General features: G+C 39.2%; 3 protein-coding genes across 3 annotated transcripts; 2 read left to right on the plus strand and 1 right to left on the minus strand.

Annotated features, from left to right (window-relative positions):
- Positions 1 to 973: 973 nt before the first annotated feature.
- On the minus strand, positions 974 to 5,953 carry LOC115783082 (F-actin-capping protein subunit alpha-1-like). Its single transcript, XM_030733725.1, has 10 exons — positions 5,857 to 5,953; positions 3,528 to 3,591; positions 3,338 to 3,389; positions 3,095 to 3,158; positions 2,584 to 2,790; positions 2,421 to 2,500; positions 2,111 to 2,189; positions 1,934 to 2,005; positions 1,742 to 1,804; positions 974 to 1,600 (listed from the first exon to the last, which is right to left on the minus strand). The coding sequence occupies exons 1-10, from the start codon at positions 5,893 to 5,895 to the stop codon at positions 1,460 to 1,462; spliced, it is 861 nt and encodes a 286-aa protein (XP_030589585.1). The 5' UTR covers positions 5,896 to 5,953; the 3' UTR covers positions 974 to 1,459.
- Positions 5,954 to 6,372: 419 nt separating this feature from the next.
- Positions 6,373 to 13,742, plus strand: LOC115783078 (acylamino-acid-releasing enzyme-like). The gene is given in 25 exon segments (XM_030733722.1): positions 6,373 to 6,468; positions 6,944 to 7,073; positions 7,160 to 7,286; positions 7,391 to 7,443; positions 7,446 to 7,477; positions 7,692 to 7,767; positions 7,880 to 7,971; positions 8,188 to 8,262; positions 8,376 to 8,513; positions 8,638 to 8,729; positions 8,841 to 8,851; positions 8,854 to 8,880; positions 9,050 to 9,171; positions 9,281 to 9,341; positions 9,559 to 9,656; positions 9,845 to 9,896; positions 10,019 to 10,107; positions 10,243 to 10,381; positions 10,767 to 10,850; positions 11,323 to 11,403; positions 11,625 to 11,713; positions 12,064 to 12,254; positions 12,992 to 13,094; positions 13,183 to 13,289; positions 13,407 to 13,742. Coding segments are annotated over 25 exon segments (2,187 nt in total). The 5' UTR covers positions 6,373 to 6,456; the 3' UTR covers positions 13,513 to 13,742.
- A 583-nt stretch (positions 13,743 to 14,325) lies between these two features.
- On the plus strand, positions 14,326 to 19,265 carry LOC115783077 (toll-like receptor 7). The gene is given in 5 exon segments (XM_030733721.1): positions 14,326 to 14,438; positions 15,929 to 16,718; positions 16,721 to 17,012; positions 17,014 to 18,973; positions 19,055 to 19,265. Coding segments are annotated over 5 exon segments (3,270 nt in total). The 5' UTR covers positions 14,326 to 14,417; the 3' UTR covers positions 19,262 to 19,265.
- The last annotated feature ends 314 nt before the right edge of the window (positions 19,266 to 19,579 follow it).

Consider the following 19,579-nt stretch of genomic DNA (forward strand, 5'->3'; position numbering starts at 1 on the left):
CTTAAACGCCTAGTGTCTCTTTTCAAAACAAATTCAGTCGTCAGTTTTATAAATCTTGATTGGAATGCTATTCATTCAATTTTGTATCAAGAGGCTGCAATGAAAATCAAACTCTGTCCCTCATGTTCGATCTCTTTATTTGAACAGAATGGGGCAGTACTGATCGGCACACAGTTGTGTAATATAAGAGTTGAACACACACATAGTAGAACTAACATTGAACTGATCCAGAGTCCTGTAAGTCATGTAACACAGGGTATGATGTGGTCTCACAAACCATTTACAGTACGATCATGCCTCACATTGCACCTGCTCTGTGTCCACTTGGTGTTGACCAATACACAGTTTGTTGCAGTTAAGAGCGCAATTTTCTGAGACTCCAACAAAAACCTGCATATTAAAATAGATATTTGCATAAATGGATGGGAAGATGGAGTTCTTTACCATAGGAAAGAGATTTTGGCAAATAAATCTTGGTTAATGTGAGTATATAAGTTTTCCTCTATACAAAGGAAAAGCTGTACAGCAATGAAGGTGTTGCCAAAGTAAGAACAGAATGTATTACAGATGCTGCAGCATAGAAGTTGCTTTATCTCATTATTTCAGTCATAGCTTGCATGGGTGGAGAGACCATACATCAGAGGAGCACAACAGAAAACAAACATTCCTTTGGCTGTAACATACTGACAACCACGCAGGTGCAGGAACAGAGCTATGCTAAGGATTGTGCTAGTCATAAGTGTTCACAACAGGAAGAAATATTTGTCAGTTTTGTTAGCAGTGTGTAACTAAGCCCCATGTCAGCTCAGAAGTACTACCAGCTTGGTATAAGTTACACTGCCACAGATAACAGCTACTCACTTTTTTTTGTCTGTCTTTTGATTTTACCCATGCATTTGAGTTCCAATTCCATGGAAACCGCAATAACACAAAAACTCTTACAAAATCCCCCCCCCCCCCCCCCCCCCCCCCCCCCCAAAAAAAAGAGACAGGTGATGTGTGCTTAATTTCTCTTATGAGCTGCTCTGTGCATCCTGGTTCTTGTGTGTGCTGAGAACTGTAAAATCACAGTTCTACATCAGTTTTACTAAGAAAACAGTATATATACACACACACCTTCTCACACCAGCATCTAAGGTCTGTGATCCTTAGGTGTTCAGAGGAAAGTTACTTCTCGAATGCTGCGGTCCTGAGCACAGCCCTGTCCAAACACAGTCCTTTCAAAACATACAACCACTTTCTCTAAACCATTATTCCCATAACTGAACATTCCTTGCAAGAGACAGATATCTGTGCCTAACAGTCTGCACACCTTTAGTTGTATTTTCTTTTTTTTTATTGTTTGTTTTTGTTATTTCCTTGCCCCATATTAATATAGTTTTGCTTTGGTTACTCCTTGCGCAGGTATAGGTGGGTTGTGGGCCACCAGGCATTTCTCTGGTCAGTCCCTGGCCCTCCTTTAAGCGTTCTGCATTTCCTTGCCAATCTTGTAACTTAGAATCTTATTCCAGTCGATCTTCGTGCGTGTGACAGGCAGCTGACGACGCAGAGCCTTAAATGTAGTGTCAGACATGGTCTGGTAGTTCTCACTGATAGCAGTCTGAAGGAGCAAGAGGTGGAGGGAAACGGAAATCATTTATAATATTTTTACTTTTCTTAAATTTCAAAATGCTAAAAGGGGACACTCATTTATTTATTTACAACAGTACATAAAACATGTCATCAGCAAAAGATAGCTTACCTGGTAGTCATTTTCTGCATTCTCAATAATATCAACAAATTCCTTAGCTGTCTGGATTTCATTCTGTCAAAAAATGTGAGAGATGGATGACCTTCTCTGTCAACATCCAAAGCTGGCACAGTTAGATGAATACTGTGCAAAGACCACTGTTGATATGCTGTGCAAGTGCTGACGTATAACAGTTTTACTTACGGTCACTGGCATGGATTCTTCTACCTCCTTGTGGCTAACCAGCTGCACATTCCCATCTTCATAATAATGCACCTGGAATCAGGAAATTAGGGGAAAAAAAAAAAAAAAACATTATAAAGCTGAGGTTTTTCAAAAAATATTTCCCCTTAACTTATTTATGCAGATGTGTACACTCACCTGTATTTTCAATACTCCAACCACCTGAGCAGTGGGCTGACCGATAGTAAGCTTCCACTCTGACCTACACCGACCGTTCCTTTGTTAGAGAAAATAGGTAAAACCTTACGTTGCAATCAAACATGAACATCAGGAAGCAAAATGAATAGGTCTATTAACTCCCCTCTAACACCACCCAAAAGACAGTATTTATGATCATTTATAACTTTTGCAACAAAGCTACATTATAAAAATCTACAAAATATTCCATTACATGTACATATATTCACATGTGCTTTTTTAACTGTTGTTTGCAGGGAGTACACTATACCAGAAGTTTTTGGGTTGAAACTGATGTCCCTCAATGCAGGCTATAATCGTTTGCTGACCATCAACCGTTTTCCCATATACCTGCAACACATAGATGTTATGGGTAAAAGATAGGCAGCGTTGCCTATAATGACCATACGGTCACTGTTTTAAGTATACCTTACCGTACAGACTCCAGTAGGGTAGTGCTCTTTGACGTAGGCACTAAGGGCAGTATCACAGGCATCTCTCCAACTTCTGAGGGCTGTCTCTCCTTCATATGGCTGCACGTCGCTCACTTCTTTTCTTAGGTGGTCGAAGCGAAACGATAAACCGTTGCGGGGATCAAGGAAACGTCCTTGACCCAAGTCACCATGCTCTGTGATCAGAACCTATAATGAAGGGACAAGACTGAATAACCCTGTCTCAAATATTTGCTCTACTAAAATGAACAGGACTACCCTTGTCTCAAGATCTTCGTGGTTGGTTTGATATTTATTTGATTATTTAGGGGGCATTAGAAATTGCCTGAGTTTCAGAGATGAAAAAGAATGCACATCAAACAGAAGTACAAAAATAGAATAAAAAGATTTTTGCCTCATGAACAACCAATCAACACATGGTCAACTAACAGTCTTCAGCAAAGTCAAAAAAAAAAATTCATTTAAATTAATTAATTTAAAAATGCAAACATACCGGCTCATCATATCCCTCTAATTTGGCAGGTGTAAATTGATCCATGTTGTACTGGGCAAAGGAGCTGTACAAATAAAATAAAATTGAGTAGGTATTAAAAAAAAAAAAAAAATCAAATCAGCCATGCCTAGAATAACTTCTCTGAAATGAAAAATCACTCCATACAGAGGCTTTTGTAATTTGACTTATGCCAAACCCAAACATTAAAATTTCTGATATTGTGCATAACTGAGCAGCACTTACTGCGAAGCCCCCTCCCTAAGGAGGCTGTCATTGTTGAGAAGAAGCCGCACATCTACAAAGAGACAAAAGAAACCAATGTCTGAACAGATGTCTTATGAGACAGACAATTATTATTATTGTTAGAAGCAAAGTACATTGTATAAGTCAGTAAACGACAAGTCAAAGGCATCTTGCTACATCTGCTTCTTACCATTGAAGACCTCATTGAACTCTCCAGGGGGGGCATGAGTCACAAAGTTAGCCGCTATGCGGACCTGTGGAAACAAATTCAGCCATCATAGTATCCTGGGGGGGTTTCTAACTCAGTATGGTCCTTTGGAAGGTAGTCTGCATGACTACTGCACACAGAATAGGCAATAAGCTTATTACATTATTTAAGAGAAATCTGCATATTTTTTGCTATTTCTGAGTTCATTTCTTTATTTATTTTACAAAAATGCCTCTTGTATTTGAGCAAATTAAAAAATAAATTAAGCAGTTAAAGAAAATACAATTACATTCTGTTAGAGCATAGGAATGGTAGGATTTTTGTTGGGATCTATTTTCACAAAATCACTGCTAACCCTGAATTTTCCTGTCACTACCCACTGGAGCTTCACGTACAACCACAGATGTCCAAATCAGTCATAATGGACATTAAATGTTTTTACCCTGTCAGCTCCCTAATACAAAGTCTGTCTAAAGTCTGACTGAGCCAAACCCAAACTTGTCAATGCCTGGGCCCTGTACTTCAATGGGAGTACAACATACTCAGGGTATCCTTCCATTATCTGGATTCATGTACTCTAGCATTGACAATCGGGAAAAATGGTCACATGAAGCTGGTTATCAACTCAGGGTGTTTCTTGGATCATGACTTTTCTTCCACAGAAAATGATCCATATACCACCTACACCAGAGACATTATGGTGATTAAAAATCTACAAAGAACATTAAAATATAACAGTAAAATGCAAGGACAGCAGTTGAATGCTGCAGAAAATCATTAATCTAGTGATTTAGTGTACAGAGCGGTAAAATAAACATTTTAATTCCAGTTAACAATTTTATTGCTGAGTGTGCTCTCAGTGCTGCTGTTTATTTCTAAGGTGACGGCGCCACATTAGAGCTCTGAAACTTGCTCTGTGTTTCCAGCAGTGTAAAGGAGATTCAACAGCAGATTAGAGTATAATAACATTTTATACATTTCCTAAATCACCAAATTAATACACACACTTTCCTATGACATTGCCACACAGTTGAACTTTATTCAGTGGTTTTAGTAAAGTATGGATTAACAAACTGCACATATAAAACACATTCCCTCAGCAGAGACTCTGTATTGCTCTGCTGGGGGAATACGTTTTATTCACAGCATTCACTTGCTGTGAATAAAAGACTTAGTGAAAGCATGTAGTTTTCAGCTGATTTTAATCTGAGACTGAACATAGCCTACTTCTGACAGTGTGTTTTATTCTCTCAGCTGCAGATTTGGTGCTGTTTAAGGGTTTAAGAGTAAAGATTAAATATAAATATGAAAATCAACCATGGGCTTACTCTACATACAAATTTGATATGAGGTCTGCAAGTGCAGTGTAGGTGTCTGGTTTATGACCTGTTGATGTCTTATCTGGAAACCTAACCTGCACCGCAACAGGTTAGGCGAGCCATCTTTGTAGTACTGAAAAACCAAGATTAACCCCAAAGTTAACTGGTTAGGCCAAAATTCTGCTTTGTAGTATAGACCCCTGACCAGCCTGGAGTCTGTAAACCACGTTTTGTACTCACTTTGGCCTCTGAGGCACTTTGAAGGAAAAATCTGTTCAATTACCCTAATATTCTTGTGACTTTTGGGAACACTGAATTAAAAACTGCTCGTCAACAGACTAATAGTTCTTCATGTTATCAGAAGAATACTGTCACCACTTTGTGTTCCTGTAAAGATGTCTTATCTGTCTTCACCTTTTCATAAATAAAGATAACAATCAAGTGGGTGTCTCCAACCGGCACTGCGAAGATTGACACTATCAGGCTTCATCTAAACTGTAGGTATCTGCATCCTGCTCTTAAGTCGTGTGATGCGAAACAAGTATTTGAGCTGCAACTGAATCTGTTTGACCCAGAAATCCAAGGCAAAGTAATGTTAGCTGCTAATATTAGCAAACGCTGAGATGAGAAGAACACTCAGCAATCTCTGTAATTGTTACAGGCTGACATGGACATTGTAAAACGACTTTGAGGAAGTGGTGCCCATACTTTTATTTTATTTTATTTAAACGCTAAACATTTTTTCTGTACCAAGGTGGTTAAACCCCTCTATGAATGTTTGCCGTTGTAGCCGCTAGTCAACTATAAGCTCGAACTAGCATTGGCTAGTTAGCTCATGGTAGCTTAAAACAGAAGTTTATCGTTTGTACATGTGAAAAAAAACTGACATGCTCTTTCCAAACCACAACCCTTATTTCACAGAATTATATAACAGGGCCGCTCCTTTACAAATAAGAAAATTGTCACTGAGCAAAGAATTAAAGTGTCCGAACCTTCTCCTCATCTGACAGCGGCTCCTCAAAGTCAGCCATCTTGGCTCTTTGTGACCCCACCTACCCCAGCTGACTGACAGAACCAGTGCAGTAGCTGTCATACACGCAGGAATTTAATGAATATTACTCATAAAGCTATTTAAACGTGTATTTTGCCTGTATGTGTTTATGCCCTTCGTTAAATAATAAAATAATTAACTTTACACAATGCAAAGTATTTTAAAGGCTGTACTAAGAGTGCAAATGGGCGTTTAAAGTGCCTTACGTGTTCTGTACTACTTCCTGGTAGGGGTCACAGTGGCGATGGACTTAGAAAATAAAAGCATATGCATAATACCTCTGTTTGGTAGACAGCGTTCTAAGTTGATGAGCACACGTTTTAGATTACTCTTATTCATCCATATTCAATAGTAATACATTAACTAACTAACGCTGTTTTTATTGATTCACTAACTTTTTATTAAACATTTTATTTCTAAGTGGCAGCAGGAAGCGGTAGCGTATAGTTTATGACTAGCTTTGTACTGGAACGCATACTCCATTGTGCGTTGTTGTTAACGGCTTGATATTTTCAGACTAGCGACACACACCGTTGTAATCATGGAGTCACAGGTTTGACTGAACTGACTGACTAATATTACTTACTTTTTGCCTTTGTGCGGATTTTATATACAAAAAGCTATTACTAAATAGGTCCAAATGTATAGCGGGCGGTAATTACGCTGTCACAATTTTTGGTAATAACTGAATTAACGTTAGCCAGAGCTTTAGAGTCAAGCTAGTTGAAGGACAGTGATTCGGTTGTTTGCTTCTGCAGGAAGTTCCTGGTCACTAGATACAATCCGACAAATACCACTCGAAATAAAGTAAACGAGGTTTCTCTGTTGAAGGCACTGTTATTGCTTGATTTTGACTTTAAATGTTTATTACCTGATTTCTGTTTTAGTGGCAAACTGTGTCAGCGATAGACTAAAAACTTTACACTGATGGTTAGCCTCATAGCTACAAAATGAATAGGACATTGTTAGCCGTTGGACAGCTTCTGTCACTGAGACGTAGTGTGAGTTATTCTGCTGTGCGCTGTCAGGTGATAACCAACCCGAAGGAAATTGCCAGACTCTACAAAGAGCTCAGCCTCTATCCCTCTTTGACCAGAGCAGATGTGGGACCCGTCATCACTTCTCAGTATGGAGGCAAATACAGCAACATCTACACAGGTACATTGAAGGTGTCTCACGCGAACACGTTCAGATTTCTATGTAGTGATGCATGTTAATTATATTTTGTTTATTTTCTGTTGCAGAATGGAGCCAGCGGGATCTGGAGAGGAACGAGACTGTCAAGTTTTGCAGGCAGTACATTGTATTTCATGATGACAAGTCAGTGGTCTACTCTGGAGCCTCAGGAAATTGCACTGAGATCAAAGGAGAGTATGTATCACTTTCATATTTTATCCGGTGTTTGATTACAAATTGTGTGTTATTTTCTGAGCAATACAACAGTATTTTCTTTTCTCATTTGTTTCTTCTGCCAGGGTGCTAAGTAAAGATTCTCCTTCTGGTGAAATGAAGGCAGTCGTCAGAGAATGCACAGTCCAAGGAAGGATAAACAGTTTCTGGAGGTGTGTGCCTGGCTCAGTCTCAACATTGAGTTTCTCGCCCACTCTGTTATTTGTCTTTGTTCCACTTTAGTGTTTTATTTCCCCCCACTTTGGTGCTCAGCGCTCTCTTATTTTCCATGGTGTTACCGTTGAAAAGTATGTGTTATATGTGTTAGCTTGCATTAAAAAAAATCTCAGACTTCTCTCTTTTCCTTACATACTTGTGGCCTTTCAGATCTGGAGTAAAAACATCAAGATGAAGAGCATCGATCTGACAGCCTTAAAGAAGCATGGAAAAGTATATGAAGATGGTAAGTCATCTGGATGTAAAATCTGTGTTTTTTTTTTCTAAATCTCTTACATTATTCTATTTGCACCAGTGATAATCACATTGTGTGTTTTTTTTTTTTTTTTAATCCTTAGACCAGTTTGGCTGCTTGGTGTGGTCTCACTCTGAGACCCACCTCTTGTATGTGGCAGAGAAAAAGAGACCAACGGCAGAATCTTTCTTCCAGGTCTGTTTTGTAAATTAAAAAAGAAAAAAGTTAGATATATTTGTTGGATTATGCAAGTTTATCTCAGGGATGAACTAATGGCTTTGACAGATTTACACTCTTGAAACACTCACCCGAGACATCAAATCAAACTCAAAAGTTGTTGCATGCCAGTGAAAGAAAGCTTATTGCTCAGTCATAAAAAAAACAATTCTGCGTTTCATTTTCTCCTTATAGACTGAGTCACCAGAGTTGTCTTATGTTGGAGATGAGGATGAGACTTTGAGAGCTGAGAAGAAGGACGCTGTAAAAGTGAATGGAACTAATCATCCTGAAACAGAAAATATTTTCACAGTTCAAAGGTTTAGTACTGGTCTTCAGTTATTTTCCTCTTTAGTTTAACTTTTCCCTTCTTATTCCTGCAGGGGGAGCAGTTTGTCTTCCATGAGGACTGGGGAGAGGCTTTGGTTAGTAAGAGCTGTCCCGTGCTTTGTGTTTTGGACATCGAAGGAAACAATGTTTCTGTGTTGGAAGGAGTGCCTGAAGATATCTCACCAGGACAGGTTGGTGCAGCAGATTTTTGATGATGGGTGCTTTATTTTAATGTTTACACTCTTCAAATTTGCTCATAATGGTTTGTTCTTGCTCCCTTTTACTCTCGGTATCACACTGTTTGTCTGTTTGCAGGCATTTTGGGCTCCAGGTGACACAGGTGTGGTATTTGTAGGCTGGTGGCATGAGCCTTTCAGACTTGGCCTCAAGTACTGCCCCAACAGGAGGTGAGAACAGTTTACACTGATCAGTGAAAAGTCAGAATGTACAGCCCCACAGTCAGAAATGACCTCATAAGCTAACACCATATGTCGTTCATGTTTCGTTTTCTCTGTCAGGTCATCTTTGTTTACGTGGATCTTACTGGTGGGAATTGTGGTGAGTGGATTTCTGTTCGTGCTATCATTTAGGCTTATTTTATGAACACAACTTAAGTTGAAGTTATCGTATTAAGTCAAGTTTGACTTATGTTTAGTGTAGTGTATTATGCACACAGCTACAAAAGGTTGCTGATGTACATATGCATGTGTTTTTTTGTGCCCATCAGAGCAGCTTTCATCAGGCACCAGTGCAGTGTTCTCTCCCAGGCTGAGCCCGGACCAGTGTCGGATTGTCTACCTGGAATGTTCTGTATATGGACCACACTTCCAGTGCAACAGGCTTTGTATGGTAAAAGAGAATTCAGCTTCCTTTCAACAAAACATGCTAACTTCAAAAGTCAACTGTCCTTACACTTGAGTTAATTGGCTTTGCTCTTGCTTTTCTTCTCTATTACTAGTATGACTGGTATACTAAGAAGACATCAGTGGTAGTGGATGTGGTGAAGCGACCTGGAGAGGGTAAATGGTCATCTTTTTGTTTGTATATAAACTTTAGGTTAATTGCGTAACCCCAGTTCTCAAAGTAGCATTCGTTTCGATGTCTCACTATGGAATGCACAGGGAAGTGCATTCCATAGTGAGACATCGAAACGAATGCTAGGAATAAGAACTATGTTTATACTGTATGTATATATAAAAAAAATATATTCATGTGCGTACTGGTGTGTTTTTACAGATGGCTTTAATGGTATCTATGGTGCTCAGTTGTCCCCTCGGTGTTGGTCAGCTGACAGTCAGCGTATCATTATTTCTTGTCCCCAGCGCAGCCTCCAGGTAAAGTCACTATCTGTGTGAGGAAAAAATACACATTGAGGCTTGATATTTCCTTTTTTTTTTTTTTTTTTTTTTTTTTTAAATATAAATTTCAGTTATTTCACAGTTTGCACATAATAAGCTAATTAGAATGAGAATTTTGCAATTGTATGCAAAAAAAAAGGTGTTGCGTGTTTTTGGTCTTTTAGAAACTCTTGATGGTGGATATAAGCACAGGGAGCATCACCTCTCTGACTACAAGTGAGTCAGTAAATACACTTGGGGTTTTTGGTGGTGTTTGGTGCCACACAGTTAATAAATGTTATTGTTGTAGGAATGGGTGTTTCAACTTATTTTTAACGGTGATCTATGTTTGCCTTTAGAGTCTGAGGTTGGTAACTGGTGTCTGCTGAACATAGAGAGAGATCTGATGGTGGTGAGCTGCTCTTCTCCCAGCAGCCCTCCAAGTCTGGTAATATCAGCATTTTTATTCAGAAAATCACATTTACATTTTCATATATATGGTATGATATTGTTGTAGAAATGCCATTTTTGGGATGCCGTTGGGGGCTGTGTCACTCATGGCAGTGTCATTTCTTGTGTCCAGAGAGTGGGTTTCCTTCCAGGCAGGGAGTCTGAGGAGGATGTAGTCTGGGTCACTCTGGAAGACTCTCAGACGTTGCCAGAAATCGACTGGAAGATTGTCAATTTCACCCCTCCCCCAGAGCAAGACAACAGTCAATATTGTAAGATTAAAATCTTTTTTAGGAGCATCTAAACAGGAATCATGAGAGATGGACTTAAACGTAGAGTTTGTTTCCTTATTTTTTTGTCTAGTGGTCTGAATTGGTAAAATTTTGTCAATTTGTTTCGCATACAGAAAATGTAATAAAGGTAACACACCGCCTCCAGTATCTCCAGCTTGAAAATGGTCATACTTAAAATACAGGACAATTAGTCGCAACGTTGTCATGCTGGATAAAAGTAGCTTGGAAATGCTTACTTTAAATTGGTGAATATTTATAATATTTGGGTTTACACTTATAAAAACTCACATCGTTTTTGTTTGTTTTGTTTTGTTTTTTTATGTCAGAAAGACTAACAAACTGCTCTCAAATTTTACTCTTCTAGCGGGCCTTGATTTTGAAGCTTTGTTGATCAAACCAAAGGAGGTTAAGGATGAAGTGAAGCTGCCTCTTATCGTCATTCCTCATGGTTGGTTTCTTTGATTGTGATCCTTTATTTGTTTTTGGTGCAAAGAAAAATCTGAATAATTATCATTTGTTGTGCAATGTCTGCTTACAGAAGTATCCCAAAAAAGCAGAATCAATATTATAAATGCTGTGTATTAATAACACACCTAAACTACAGCTACATTTGAAAGTAATAAACCTGTGATACTAATCCATGCTGGATTTACTTTTAGGATTGAATCTGTTTTGGGATTTGTTTCTGTTCAGTTGGGAGTGATTACTGATAAGATTGCTGTTGCTATGACAATAGTGCCCTATTCTGAAACCTGACAACAGTGTTTTATGACAGAGCTCATAGTCAGTGCAGTAGTAATGGTTTAAATAATTTAACTCTACATGCAAATTATTTTCTGGCGTTTATGTCTCACAGAACTCTGGTGTCAAAGACACTCAGGCAATAGCTTTTAACACAAACTCAATATTTCTTTCATTAGGTGGCCCTCACTCAGTGTCTGTAGCAGAGTGGCTTCTGTCCTCGGCTGTGCTGTGCAGGATGGGCTTTGCTATATTACTGGGTAAGTTCCTATAAGAACACGAAGTGCCGAGACCTGCTAAGAGATCAGTCATCCTTAGAGGATTTTAGTCTGTGTGAAAGGCAATGATCAACTTTTACAAGCTGTACAAAAACAATAATTACACTGTTTTGCTCTTTCTTGCCAATATTTATTTTTTAAATATCACAGTTATTGTCAGTATTTGCATATCCCAACACTGCTTGGTTGCTTTATGTTTTTAGTGAACTATCGTGGCTCTCTTGGATACGGCCAGGACAGTATCCTCTCATTATTGGGCAATGTTGGCAGCCAGGATGTCAAAGACGTTCAAGTAAGTGTCAGTAACACTGACAAATTAACAAATGCTATTTCAAGCTGTGATTATCATGTTTTTTTAAGTCATGACTGTGATTATTTTTAAATGCTCCTTTCTGATAAAATAACAGTTTTTTTTTTTGCTTTATGGTGATAGCTTTGTTTGTACCGCTGAGTTAATTGGTTTCTGTGTTTAGTGGACATTAGTTGCGATAGATTCTGTTTAACGATCACGGCTCATAATGGCAGTATTTTTGTTCAGTTTTCCTTCATTTGTTCTTTTTCTCCTCTTGCTCTTAATTCCCTGATTTCCATGTGTTCCATGGGGAATGTTTTACATTTGTTCAATGGTTTTGTCACCACCAGTTTGCAGTTGAAAGTGTCCTGAAAAGTGGTGACTTTGACATGCACAAAGTGGCAGTTTGTGGAGGCTCCCACGGTGGTTTCCTGGCTTGTCATCTGATTGGCCAGTACCCAGGGTTCTACAAGGCCTGCGTGGCTCGCAACCCTGTCATCAACTTGGCCTCCATGATTGGCAGCACAGACATCCCAGACTGGTAGGTCTTGGCATGCAAATTCTCACGCCTTTGCCCACATTTGATTATGCACATGTTTAGGTAAGTCATGTGCAAACACATAACCGTGGTGTGTTATCAGCCGCAGCCCTTCCATTCAGTTACAACAGCTGGAAGTAAGAATGGGCAATGAAGCCAAAGGGTCATTCTTTATTCATTCCCTCTCTACATGAACTCAAGAACACAAACAAAACAGGATTGCAAAATCTTAGTGGCTAGTGCTGTAATTGCAAATGCAATAAAAGAAATGAGCCTATATCAAATCTAATATCCTTTGACATATTGTAAACAGAATAAAAAAGGGGGAGCCACTATGTTTGTGTTCAAAGATCATTCATATCATTGTCACCATGGAAATGCCAGTAGCTTATATTGCTCTTTAAACACCAATAAACAGTTTGTCACTTATCTATCATAGATCTTTTTTTTTGTTTGCTCTTTGTTTCTGGGTGCTTTTTTATTTTTTAGTTTTTTTAGTTTTTGAGCGACAGCAGAGGAAGTGCATGTTTCAACTTCCAGATTAGGGATCTGTCACATTGTTCAAAGATATAAAATTTCAATAGATTCTCACTGCAATCTGTAAGTAGATTAGTGAGGTAAACGGCTCAGAGGTACCTCAGGCTTGGAGGGAAGTGTTCGACAATGCATGCAAATACAAGAGGAACAGAAAATGGCGGAGTTGAGCAGTGATATTCGTCTTCCTTTTTTTTTTTCTGCAGGTGCATGGTTGAGGCTGGCTATAACTACAGTACAGACTGTCTGCCTGAAACTGCTGTTTGGGAACAGATGTTGATTAAGTCCCCCATTAAGCATGTTGCACAGGTATAATCTTGAAATTTGTTGAGTGTGAGGATATGTCTTTTTGAGTGTTGGTGGACAATGTAGGCATGTAAGGTGTTTTCTGATGTAGGTCCAGACACCAGTTCTACTGACCATAGGAGAAGATGACAGGCGTGTACCTAGCAAGCAGGGAATCGAATATTACAGAGCACTGAAAGCAAAGCAGATTCCAGTTCGGTAAGCGGCGTCCTGAGAAGCACGTTTTATTGCTTATGCCTGTCATGCACTGCATAAGAGGAGTCTATTTTTTTTTGCAATTGTTCATTCAGTAATGCTCTGATCTGTGTTGCTTAGGTTACTGTGGTACCCAGGGAACAACCACTCTCTTTCCAAGGTGGATGCTGAATCAGACGGCTTTATGAATATCGCTCTGTGGATAATTCAACACCTGAGTCAGTGATGATAAATTTCAGACACTATATAATGATAATGCTGTTGTTGCTCCCAGGAAAGGATAGCAAGACACTTACACGCTGTGCAGGTGATAATATGTTCCTGTTTCAAGGTCAGTGTGAGGTGCAAGCCAAAGCCAAAGCATTAAAAGTGCTCTCCAACAAGAACACACTTTGTCTGAATTCAGCTTCTTTTTTTTTGTAATCTTTCTGTGAGTATGGTGATTTCCACTGGATGGTTCAATAGGGGCTAATGTTAACAAAACACTTGAATAAAACAGTTGATTCAAATGAAAGACTTTTTATTGATTGTTATTATTTTGTGTAATCTTTACATGCAGAAAGTGAGGGGCTTTACACTTTCTGGTTTTGTTTGAAGTTATATAGGCAACTAATTTCATATTCAGGCTTTTTTAAATTGGTGCTCTTTTGATTTGTTACAAGGTTAATCTAATAAAGTGATTGTGAAGACACTAGCAGTTGTGTTTGGATTTTTGGATGTGTTCTTATTGAGACTATTCTTATAACATTTACCGAAATAGTGCGTTCTTTCTTTTTTAGCAGACGTCCTATTGACTTGAGGAAGTCATTCAACCTTGTCTACCAATGGGAAACCCCCTGTGTCATTTATTTTGTTCTGTATAGTGTAAGAGATTAGCATGTAACTATTCAGAAGTAGTTGTCATGTGAAAGATGCTGTTTTGTAAAGTACTGAGGGTTTTTTGAAGCACTTGAGGTGATGTCCGCATCTGATGTCACTCATAAGTTTGAACCGAGGTCACATGGTTTGCATCAGGACTGCTTTCACTGCTTTCACTTCTGCATAATGGAAACTGCTTCTTGTCAAAGCATAGACATCCTTTTTTAACCTCGGCTCTCATTGCTTTAGAGCCCTCCTGATGCGAATTTTACGATGCATACTTTATGTGCTGTGGTAAGTGACGTTTGATTATATTCTATTTGAAAGTCAACATAGCTCATTTTAAAAATTGTGAACTTGTGGTTTTTAACATTGCAAAGACAGAATGGACGGACAGGAATGATTGTAAGAAGCCGTGACTGGTACTGTACATCTAAAGCAGCTTTCTTGTCATTTCTTTTAAGTAGTCTTCAGGAATAGTTCTTCAGGCTTCTTGAAAGACATTCAAAGCTCTTCTTTGGATGTTGGCTGCCTTTTGTTCTGTTCTCTGTCAAGATGATATCACACTCCTTCAGTAATGTTGAGTCCAGGCTCAGGGGAATAGTGTATGCTTTTACTACATTGGCAGTGTGTTTGAGATCATTGTTTTGTTGAAAAATAAAGTAAATTCCAATCAAACACACTAGAGATTATTTTAAATAGTGGATCAAAATCTGATGTTATTTCCTGCATTCTTAAGTCCATCAATTTTGACAAGATCAGCACCACGGTTGAAATGAAGCCCCAAACCATGACAGATCCTCCACTGTGTTTATAAATATAATGACCACAATTTGAACCAAATCTTTTAATTTTGAATTTGTCACTCCATAAGACCTGTTTCCATTGATATTCAGTCCAGTTCTTGTGTAATCTGGCACACCCTAGATTTTTCTCTGTCAAACAAGGGTTTCCAGCAGTGAAGTCCAGGTCTCCAAACCAGCGGGCAGTTTCCACTGCTCTGTTTCTCAGAGAATTTATTTCCACAAACAAGATGACATTCTCCCTGTTCCCTTCCTTAAGATTAGCTTCTTGACAGCCAATCTTCCACTGAGACATTTCTGATGAGCCTGATGGATCAACTCAAGGTCCAGATGCATCTCTCAGGTCCTGTGTCAGATCTATGTTGCCCCCCCCCCCCCCCCCCCATTTCTTAAGGACATAACTTTCAAATGCTGTTCATCATATTTTTAGCCCTCTCACTTATTGTTTTGTCCTCCTGTTGTTCCTCAAAAAGTTTTAAACACACCATGCTGAAATATGTCAGGTTTTCAGCTAACAGCTCTTTGGGAATCACCTTGTTGGTGCAAAAATGCCCGTGTTGTCTTTGGCATTTTTCACAAATCCAGCTAAAGAAATTGGAAGAAATTATTTGTGTTCATATTACAGACAGCTAGTAACAAAGTGCTGAAAGAAACAAATACACATTTACAAGGACTGGATTGAAAATGAGTGAAAAAGCAGTCAATGTCCAAAGAAAAACTGAAAATCCATCGGAAGGCCTGGAGAACTATTGTTCAAGACCACTTTAAAAATTACAAGAAAGTCTGACTCCCTGGAAGCAAAATATAAAGGAAATGAGTGGTGGTTTGAGACTTTGGCACAGTAGTGTAGGATACAGAGGGTGATAATGTTTGAATGCACTGCGTAATTGCTTTCATTATGCATGTTATAGGCCTTTCTCAAACTTTTGTGAGCCATCACCAAGCAACTGAATTTAATTGTGTTGCCTTTTTTTTTTTCAGGCTCTGGTGAAATATATCTTCATCCTAAGCCAGTTTCTTTTGTTAGTGAGGACCATAAATATCAAATTTTTACCATGTGACACAAATGTGAACGCAACTAAAGTTGACTGCAGTGACAGACCACTCAGGCATGTCCCCTTCATAAAGGCTACATCTGTAACTGACGTAGATTTAAGTCGGACTAAGATAAACCAAGTAGGGCCGCGTGCTTTCACGGGTGTCCCAAATCTGCACACTCTAAAAATGTCAGGCAATTGTCAGCCGGGCAGTCTCAGAGCTCTGGAAGATGCCACATGCAAAGTGAACATCTACAGTGATGCTTTCAAGAACCTGCTAAAGCTGAAATATCTGGATTTGTCAGGAAACAGTCTTACCTCCATACCATGGTTACCAGAAAGCCTGGAGGTTCTTCATCTAGAAAACAATCACATCTTCAAGATTATCCAACCTTTGAACACTCCACATCTGGAAAAGCTCTTCCTCACCAAGAACTGCTTTTATGCAAACCCTTGCAATCAGTCCTTTTACATCAGTGAGATGGTTTTCAGAGAGCTCCCTAAACTCAAAAACCTCACATTAGGGTATAATAATTTGACAGCTATCCCCAAAGGACTGCCACCCTCACTGGAGAGTCTGGATTTAAGAGAGAATACAATCACAGAGATCTTAGAAGGAGCATTTGCCAAAATGACTGCCCTCAGGTATTTGAATTTGGAGTGGAATTGCCAGCGTTGTGATCATGCTGCAAGGCCCTGCTTTCCATGTCCACAAAATCGCTCTCTAGGGCTATATTCAACTCATTTTATGCTGAAAACAGCTCCCTCACCTACCTAAGTTTGAGGGGGAACTCTCTGAAAATGTTTCCAGAGGGCCTTTTTAGACCACTGAAGAATTTGAAAAGATTGGACCTGTCTGACAACCTCCTGGCATATGCTATACAAAATGGAACCTTCTTTGATGAGCTCAGGGGGCTCAAATGGCTTAGCCTTATCTATAACTATGAACCACGGAAAACTTTTCCAGAACTGAATCTGTCCCCAAATTTTAACAATATGTCTGGTCTGCAATATCTTCTTCTGAGTGTAACTTTTTCCTAAACTTTCTAATCACAGCCTTGAAGTCCTCTCCAAATTTCAAAATCTAAAACTGCTAGAACTGAGAATGAATTTCATTAATACTATTAATTTGACGGTTCTGAAGCAGTTACCCTCTCTCATCTATATTGACCTCTCCCAAAATATGCTTAATTTCCTTCAGTGCTGCTCAAGTTCACGATCTGGGGTTGTGGCACAGGAAAGTTGTCAGAACCAAAACTCGTATGCACACAGTCTTCATGATGAGCCACTCATTCAAATAGATAGAGAAGTCACATCTAGAAGTACCATGTGGGAATACAACCAATTACATGAGCCGGAAATGTTGGAGGACAGTGTGACAGGAATCCCACCACTACTGGGTTTCCAGCACCAGTCAGATGTGCTGAAAAAGTTGGAGAAAAGATTTCCACAAATTCCATCATTGTGGGACTTCAAAAATGTTCATTGCAAAAATAAGCTGACATTTGACCTCTCTCAGAATGATATTGTATCCCTTAACAAACATGTGGTGTTAGGCATGGAGAATGCAGTTTGTTTAGACCTTTCCTTCAATTACATGAACCAGGCATTGAGGGGTGGACTGTTTGAAGGTATGACAAATTTAGCGTTTCTCAATTTGTCTTACAATAGACTCGATCTTTATTATAACGATAGTTTCAGAGAACTCAATTCATCTCTGAAGGTATTAGATATTAGTAACAATGAGTTTCATTTCAATATGAGGGGCATGGGCCATCGTTTTGAGTTTCTTGAAAATTTGACCCAGTTGGAAGCCCTAAGTCTGGCAAACAATGGAATTGGGATGCGAATAAATCAAAGGCTGATCTGCAACCCTCTGAAGTACTTTGACTTCTCTGGAAATCACCTGAACGTAATGTGGGAATCTGACAACAACAAGTACACTCATTTCTTCCAAAACTTGACAAATCTAACCTACCTGGACATCTCTAACAACCATCTGAAGTCACTGTCAGCAGAAGTGCTGTGTAGCCTCCCGAGCAGCCTTAAGGCCCTCAGCATCAGCAAGAATTTGCTAAACTATTTCCCATGGATAAACATTTCTGCACTCACCAGTTTATATTACCTGAACCTAAGTCACAACTTCCTTTATAAACTGCCAGATTATGTAGTAGCAGTAGAATTTGGAGTCAATTTTACCTTTTTGGACCTCAGTCACAATCATCTCAGTTATATTCCTGAAGATTTCTTTAAGGAGGCAAAGTCCCTAAAATATTTGTATCTCAGTCACAATCAGATCAAAGAGTTGAACCAGGGCCATCTCCCTGTCCTCTTTAAAAACGGCACTGCCCTTCAAAATCTCACCCTGCACGCCAATCCCTTTAAATGTGACTGTAATACATCCTGGCTTGCTGAATTTTTGAGTACTACATCGATACATATTCCTTATCTGACCACAGGTGTACGGTGTGAATTTCCAGAGTCTCAGCAGGGTGAGAGCATACTGTCCATAGACCAGCATTCTTGCCAGGACATATATGGTAGCTTAGCCTTCCTCGTCTGTTCCTTCATGGCTGTGGTGTTTACTGTTCTTCCTTTACTGAAGCATCTCTACGGCTGGGATATGTGGTATTGCCTGCAGGTACTCTGGGCCGGGCACAAAGGCTACTCCCAGCTAGCTGGCACTGATTCACAGTATCATTATGATGCCTTTGTGGTGTTTGACACCAGTAACCAGGCTGTGAGGGACTGGGTTTACAACGAGTTAATTGTCAATCTGGAGAACTCTGGTCACAGGAGATTTGGTCTATGCTTGGAAGAAAGGGACTGGATTCCTGGGCTTTCGTGTATAGAGAACCTTCATAATGCTGTACATAGGAGTGTGAAAACAGTTTTCGTACTGTCCAGAGGTGTTAATGGCAATGTGACGGTGAATGGTGTGATCCGCCAGGCCTTCTTCATGGTTCAACAGAGGCTTCTGGATGAGAAGGTAAAAATCATTAAGATCAACCATTTTATTTTTCACGTGTATTTGTGGCTGTAAATTATCCCTAATTCTGTCTCAAAAAAGGTGGATGTAGCTGTGCTGGTTCTGATGGATAAGATGTTTCCCAAACTGAAGTACCTTCAGCTAAGAAAGAGGTTGTGCAGAAAGTCTGTGTTGTCATGGCCGAGTCACCCGTGTGCTCAGCCCCTTTTCTGGAATCAAATGAGAATGGCACTGTCATCAGATAACCTCAAATTTTATGACAACAACATGAGTGAAAGTTTTTTATGATCTTCTTTTACATATAATAGACACAACCATTATGAAAAAGGCCTTCCTTCTTCCTATTGCTAAATGTTAAACTTACCCTTTGCTTCACATATTACCACAGGTTGCTGTTTTATTGTTCCATGTACATATGTTATATTTTTATTCTTATTGTTCTGTTGTTTTATTTTAAAATTGGTTGCTCTGGGATGTTATTTTTATTATTATGATGTCGAATGTGATAATGTGGACGTCCTGCCTTAAGGTTTCTTAATTTTGTCAGTTTTCAGTTACCTAATCCACTGGTTTACAACACTGGTTTCAACACCTGTATTTGTATTT

This window comes from Archocentrus centrarchus, chromosome 7, assembly GCF_007364275.1.
Source record: "Archocentrus centrarchus isolate MPI-CPG fArcCen1 chromosome 7, fArcCen1, whole genome shotgun sequence".
NCBI lineage: Eukaryota > Metazoa > Chordata > Actinopteri > Cichliformes > Cichlidae > Archocentrus > Archocentrus centrarchus.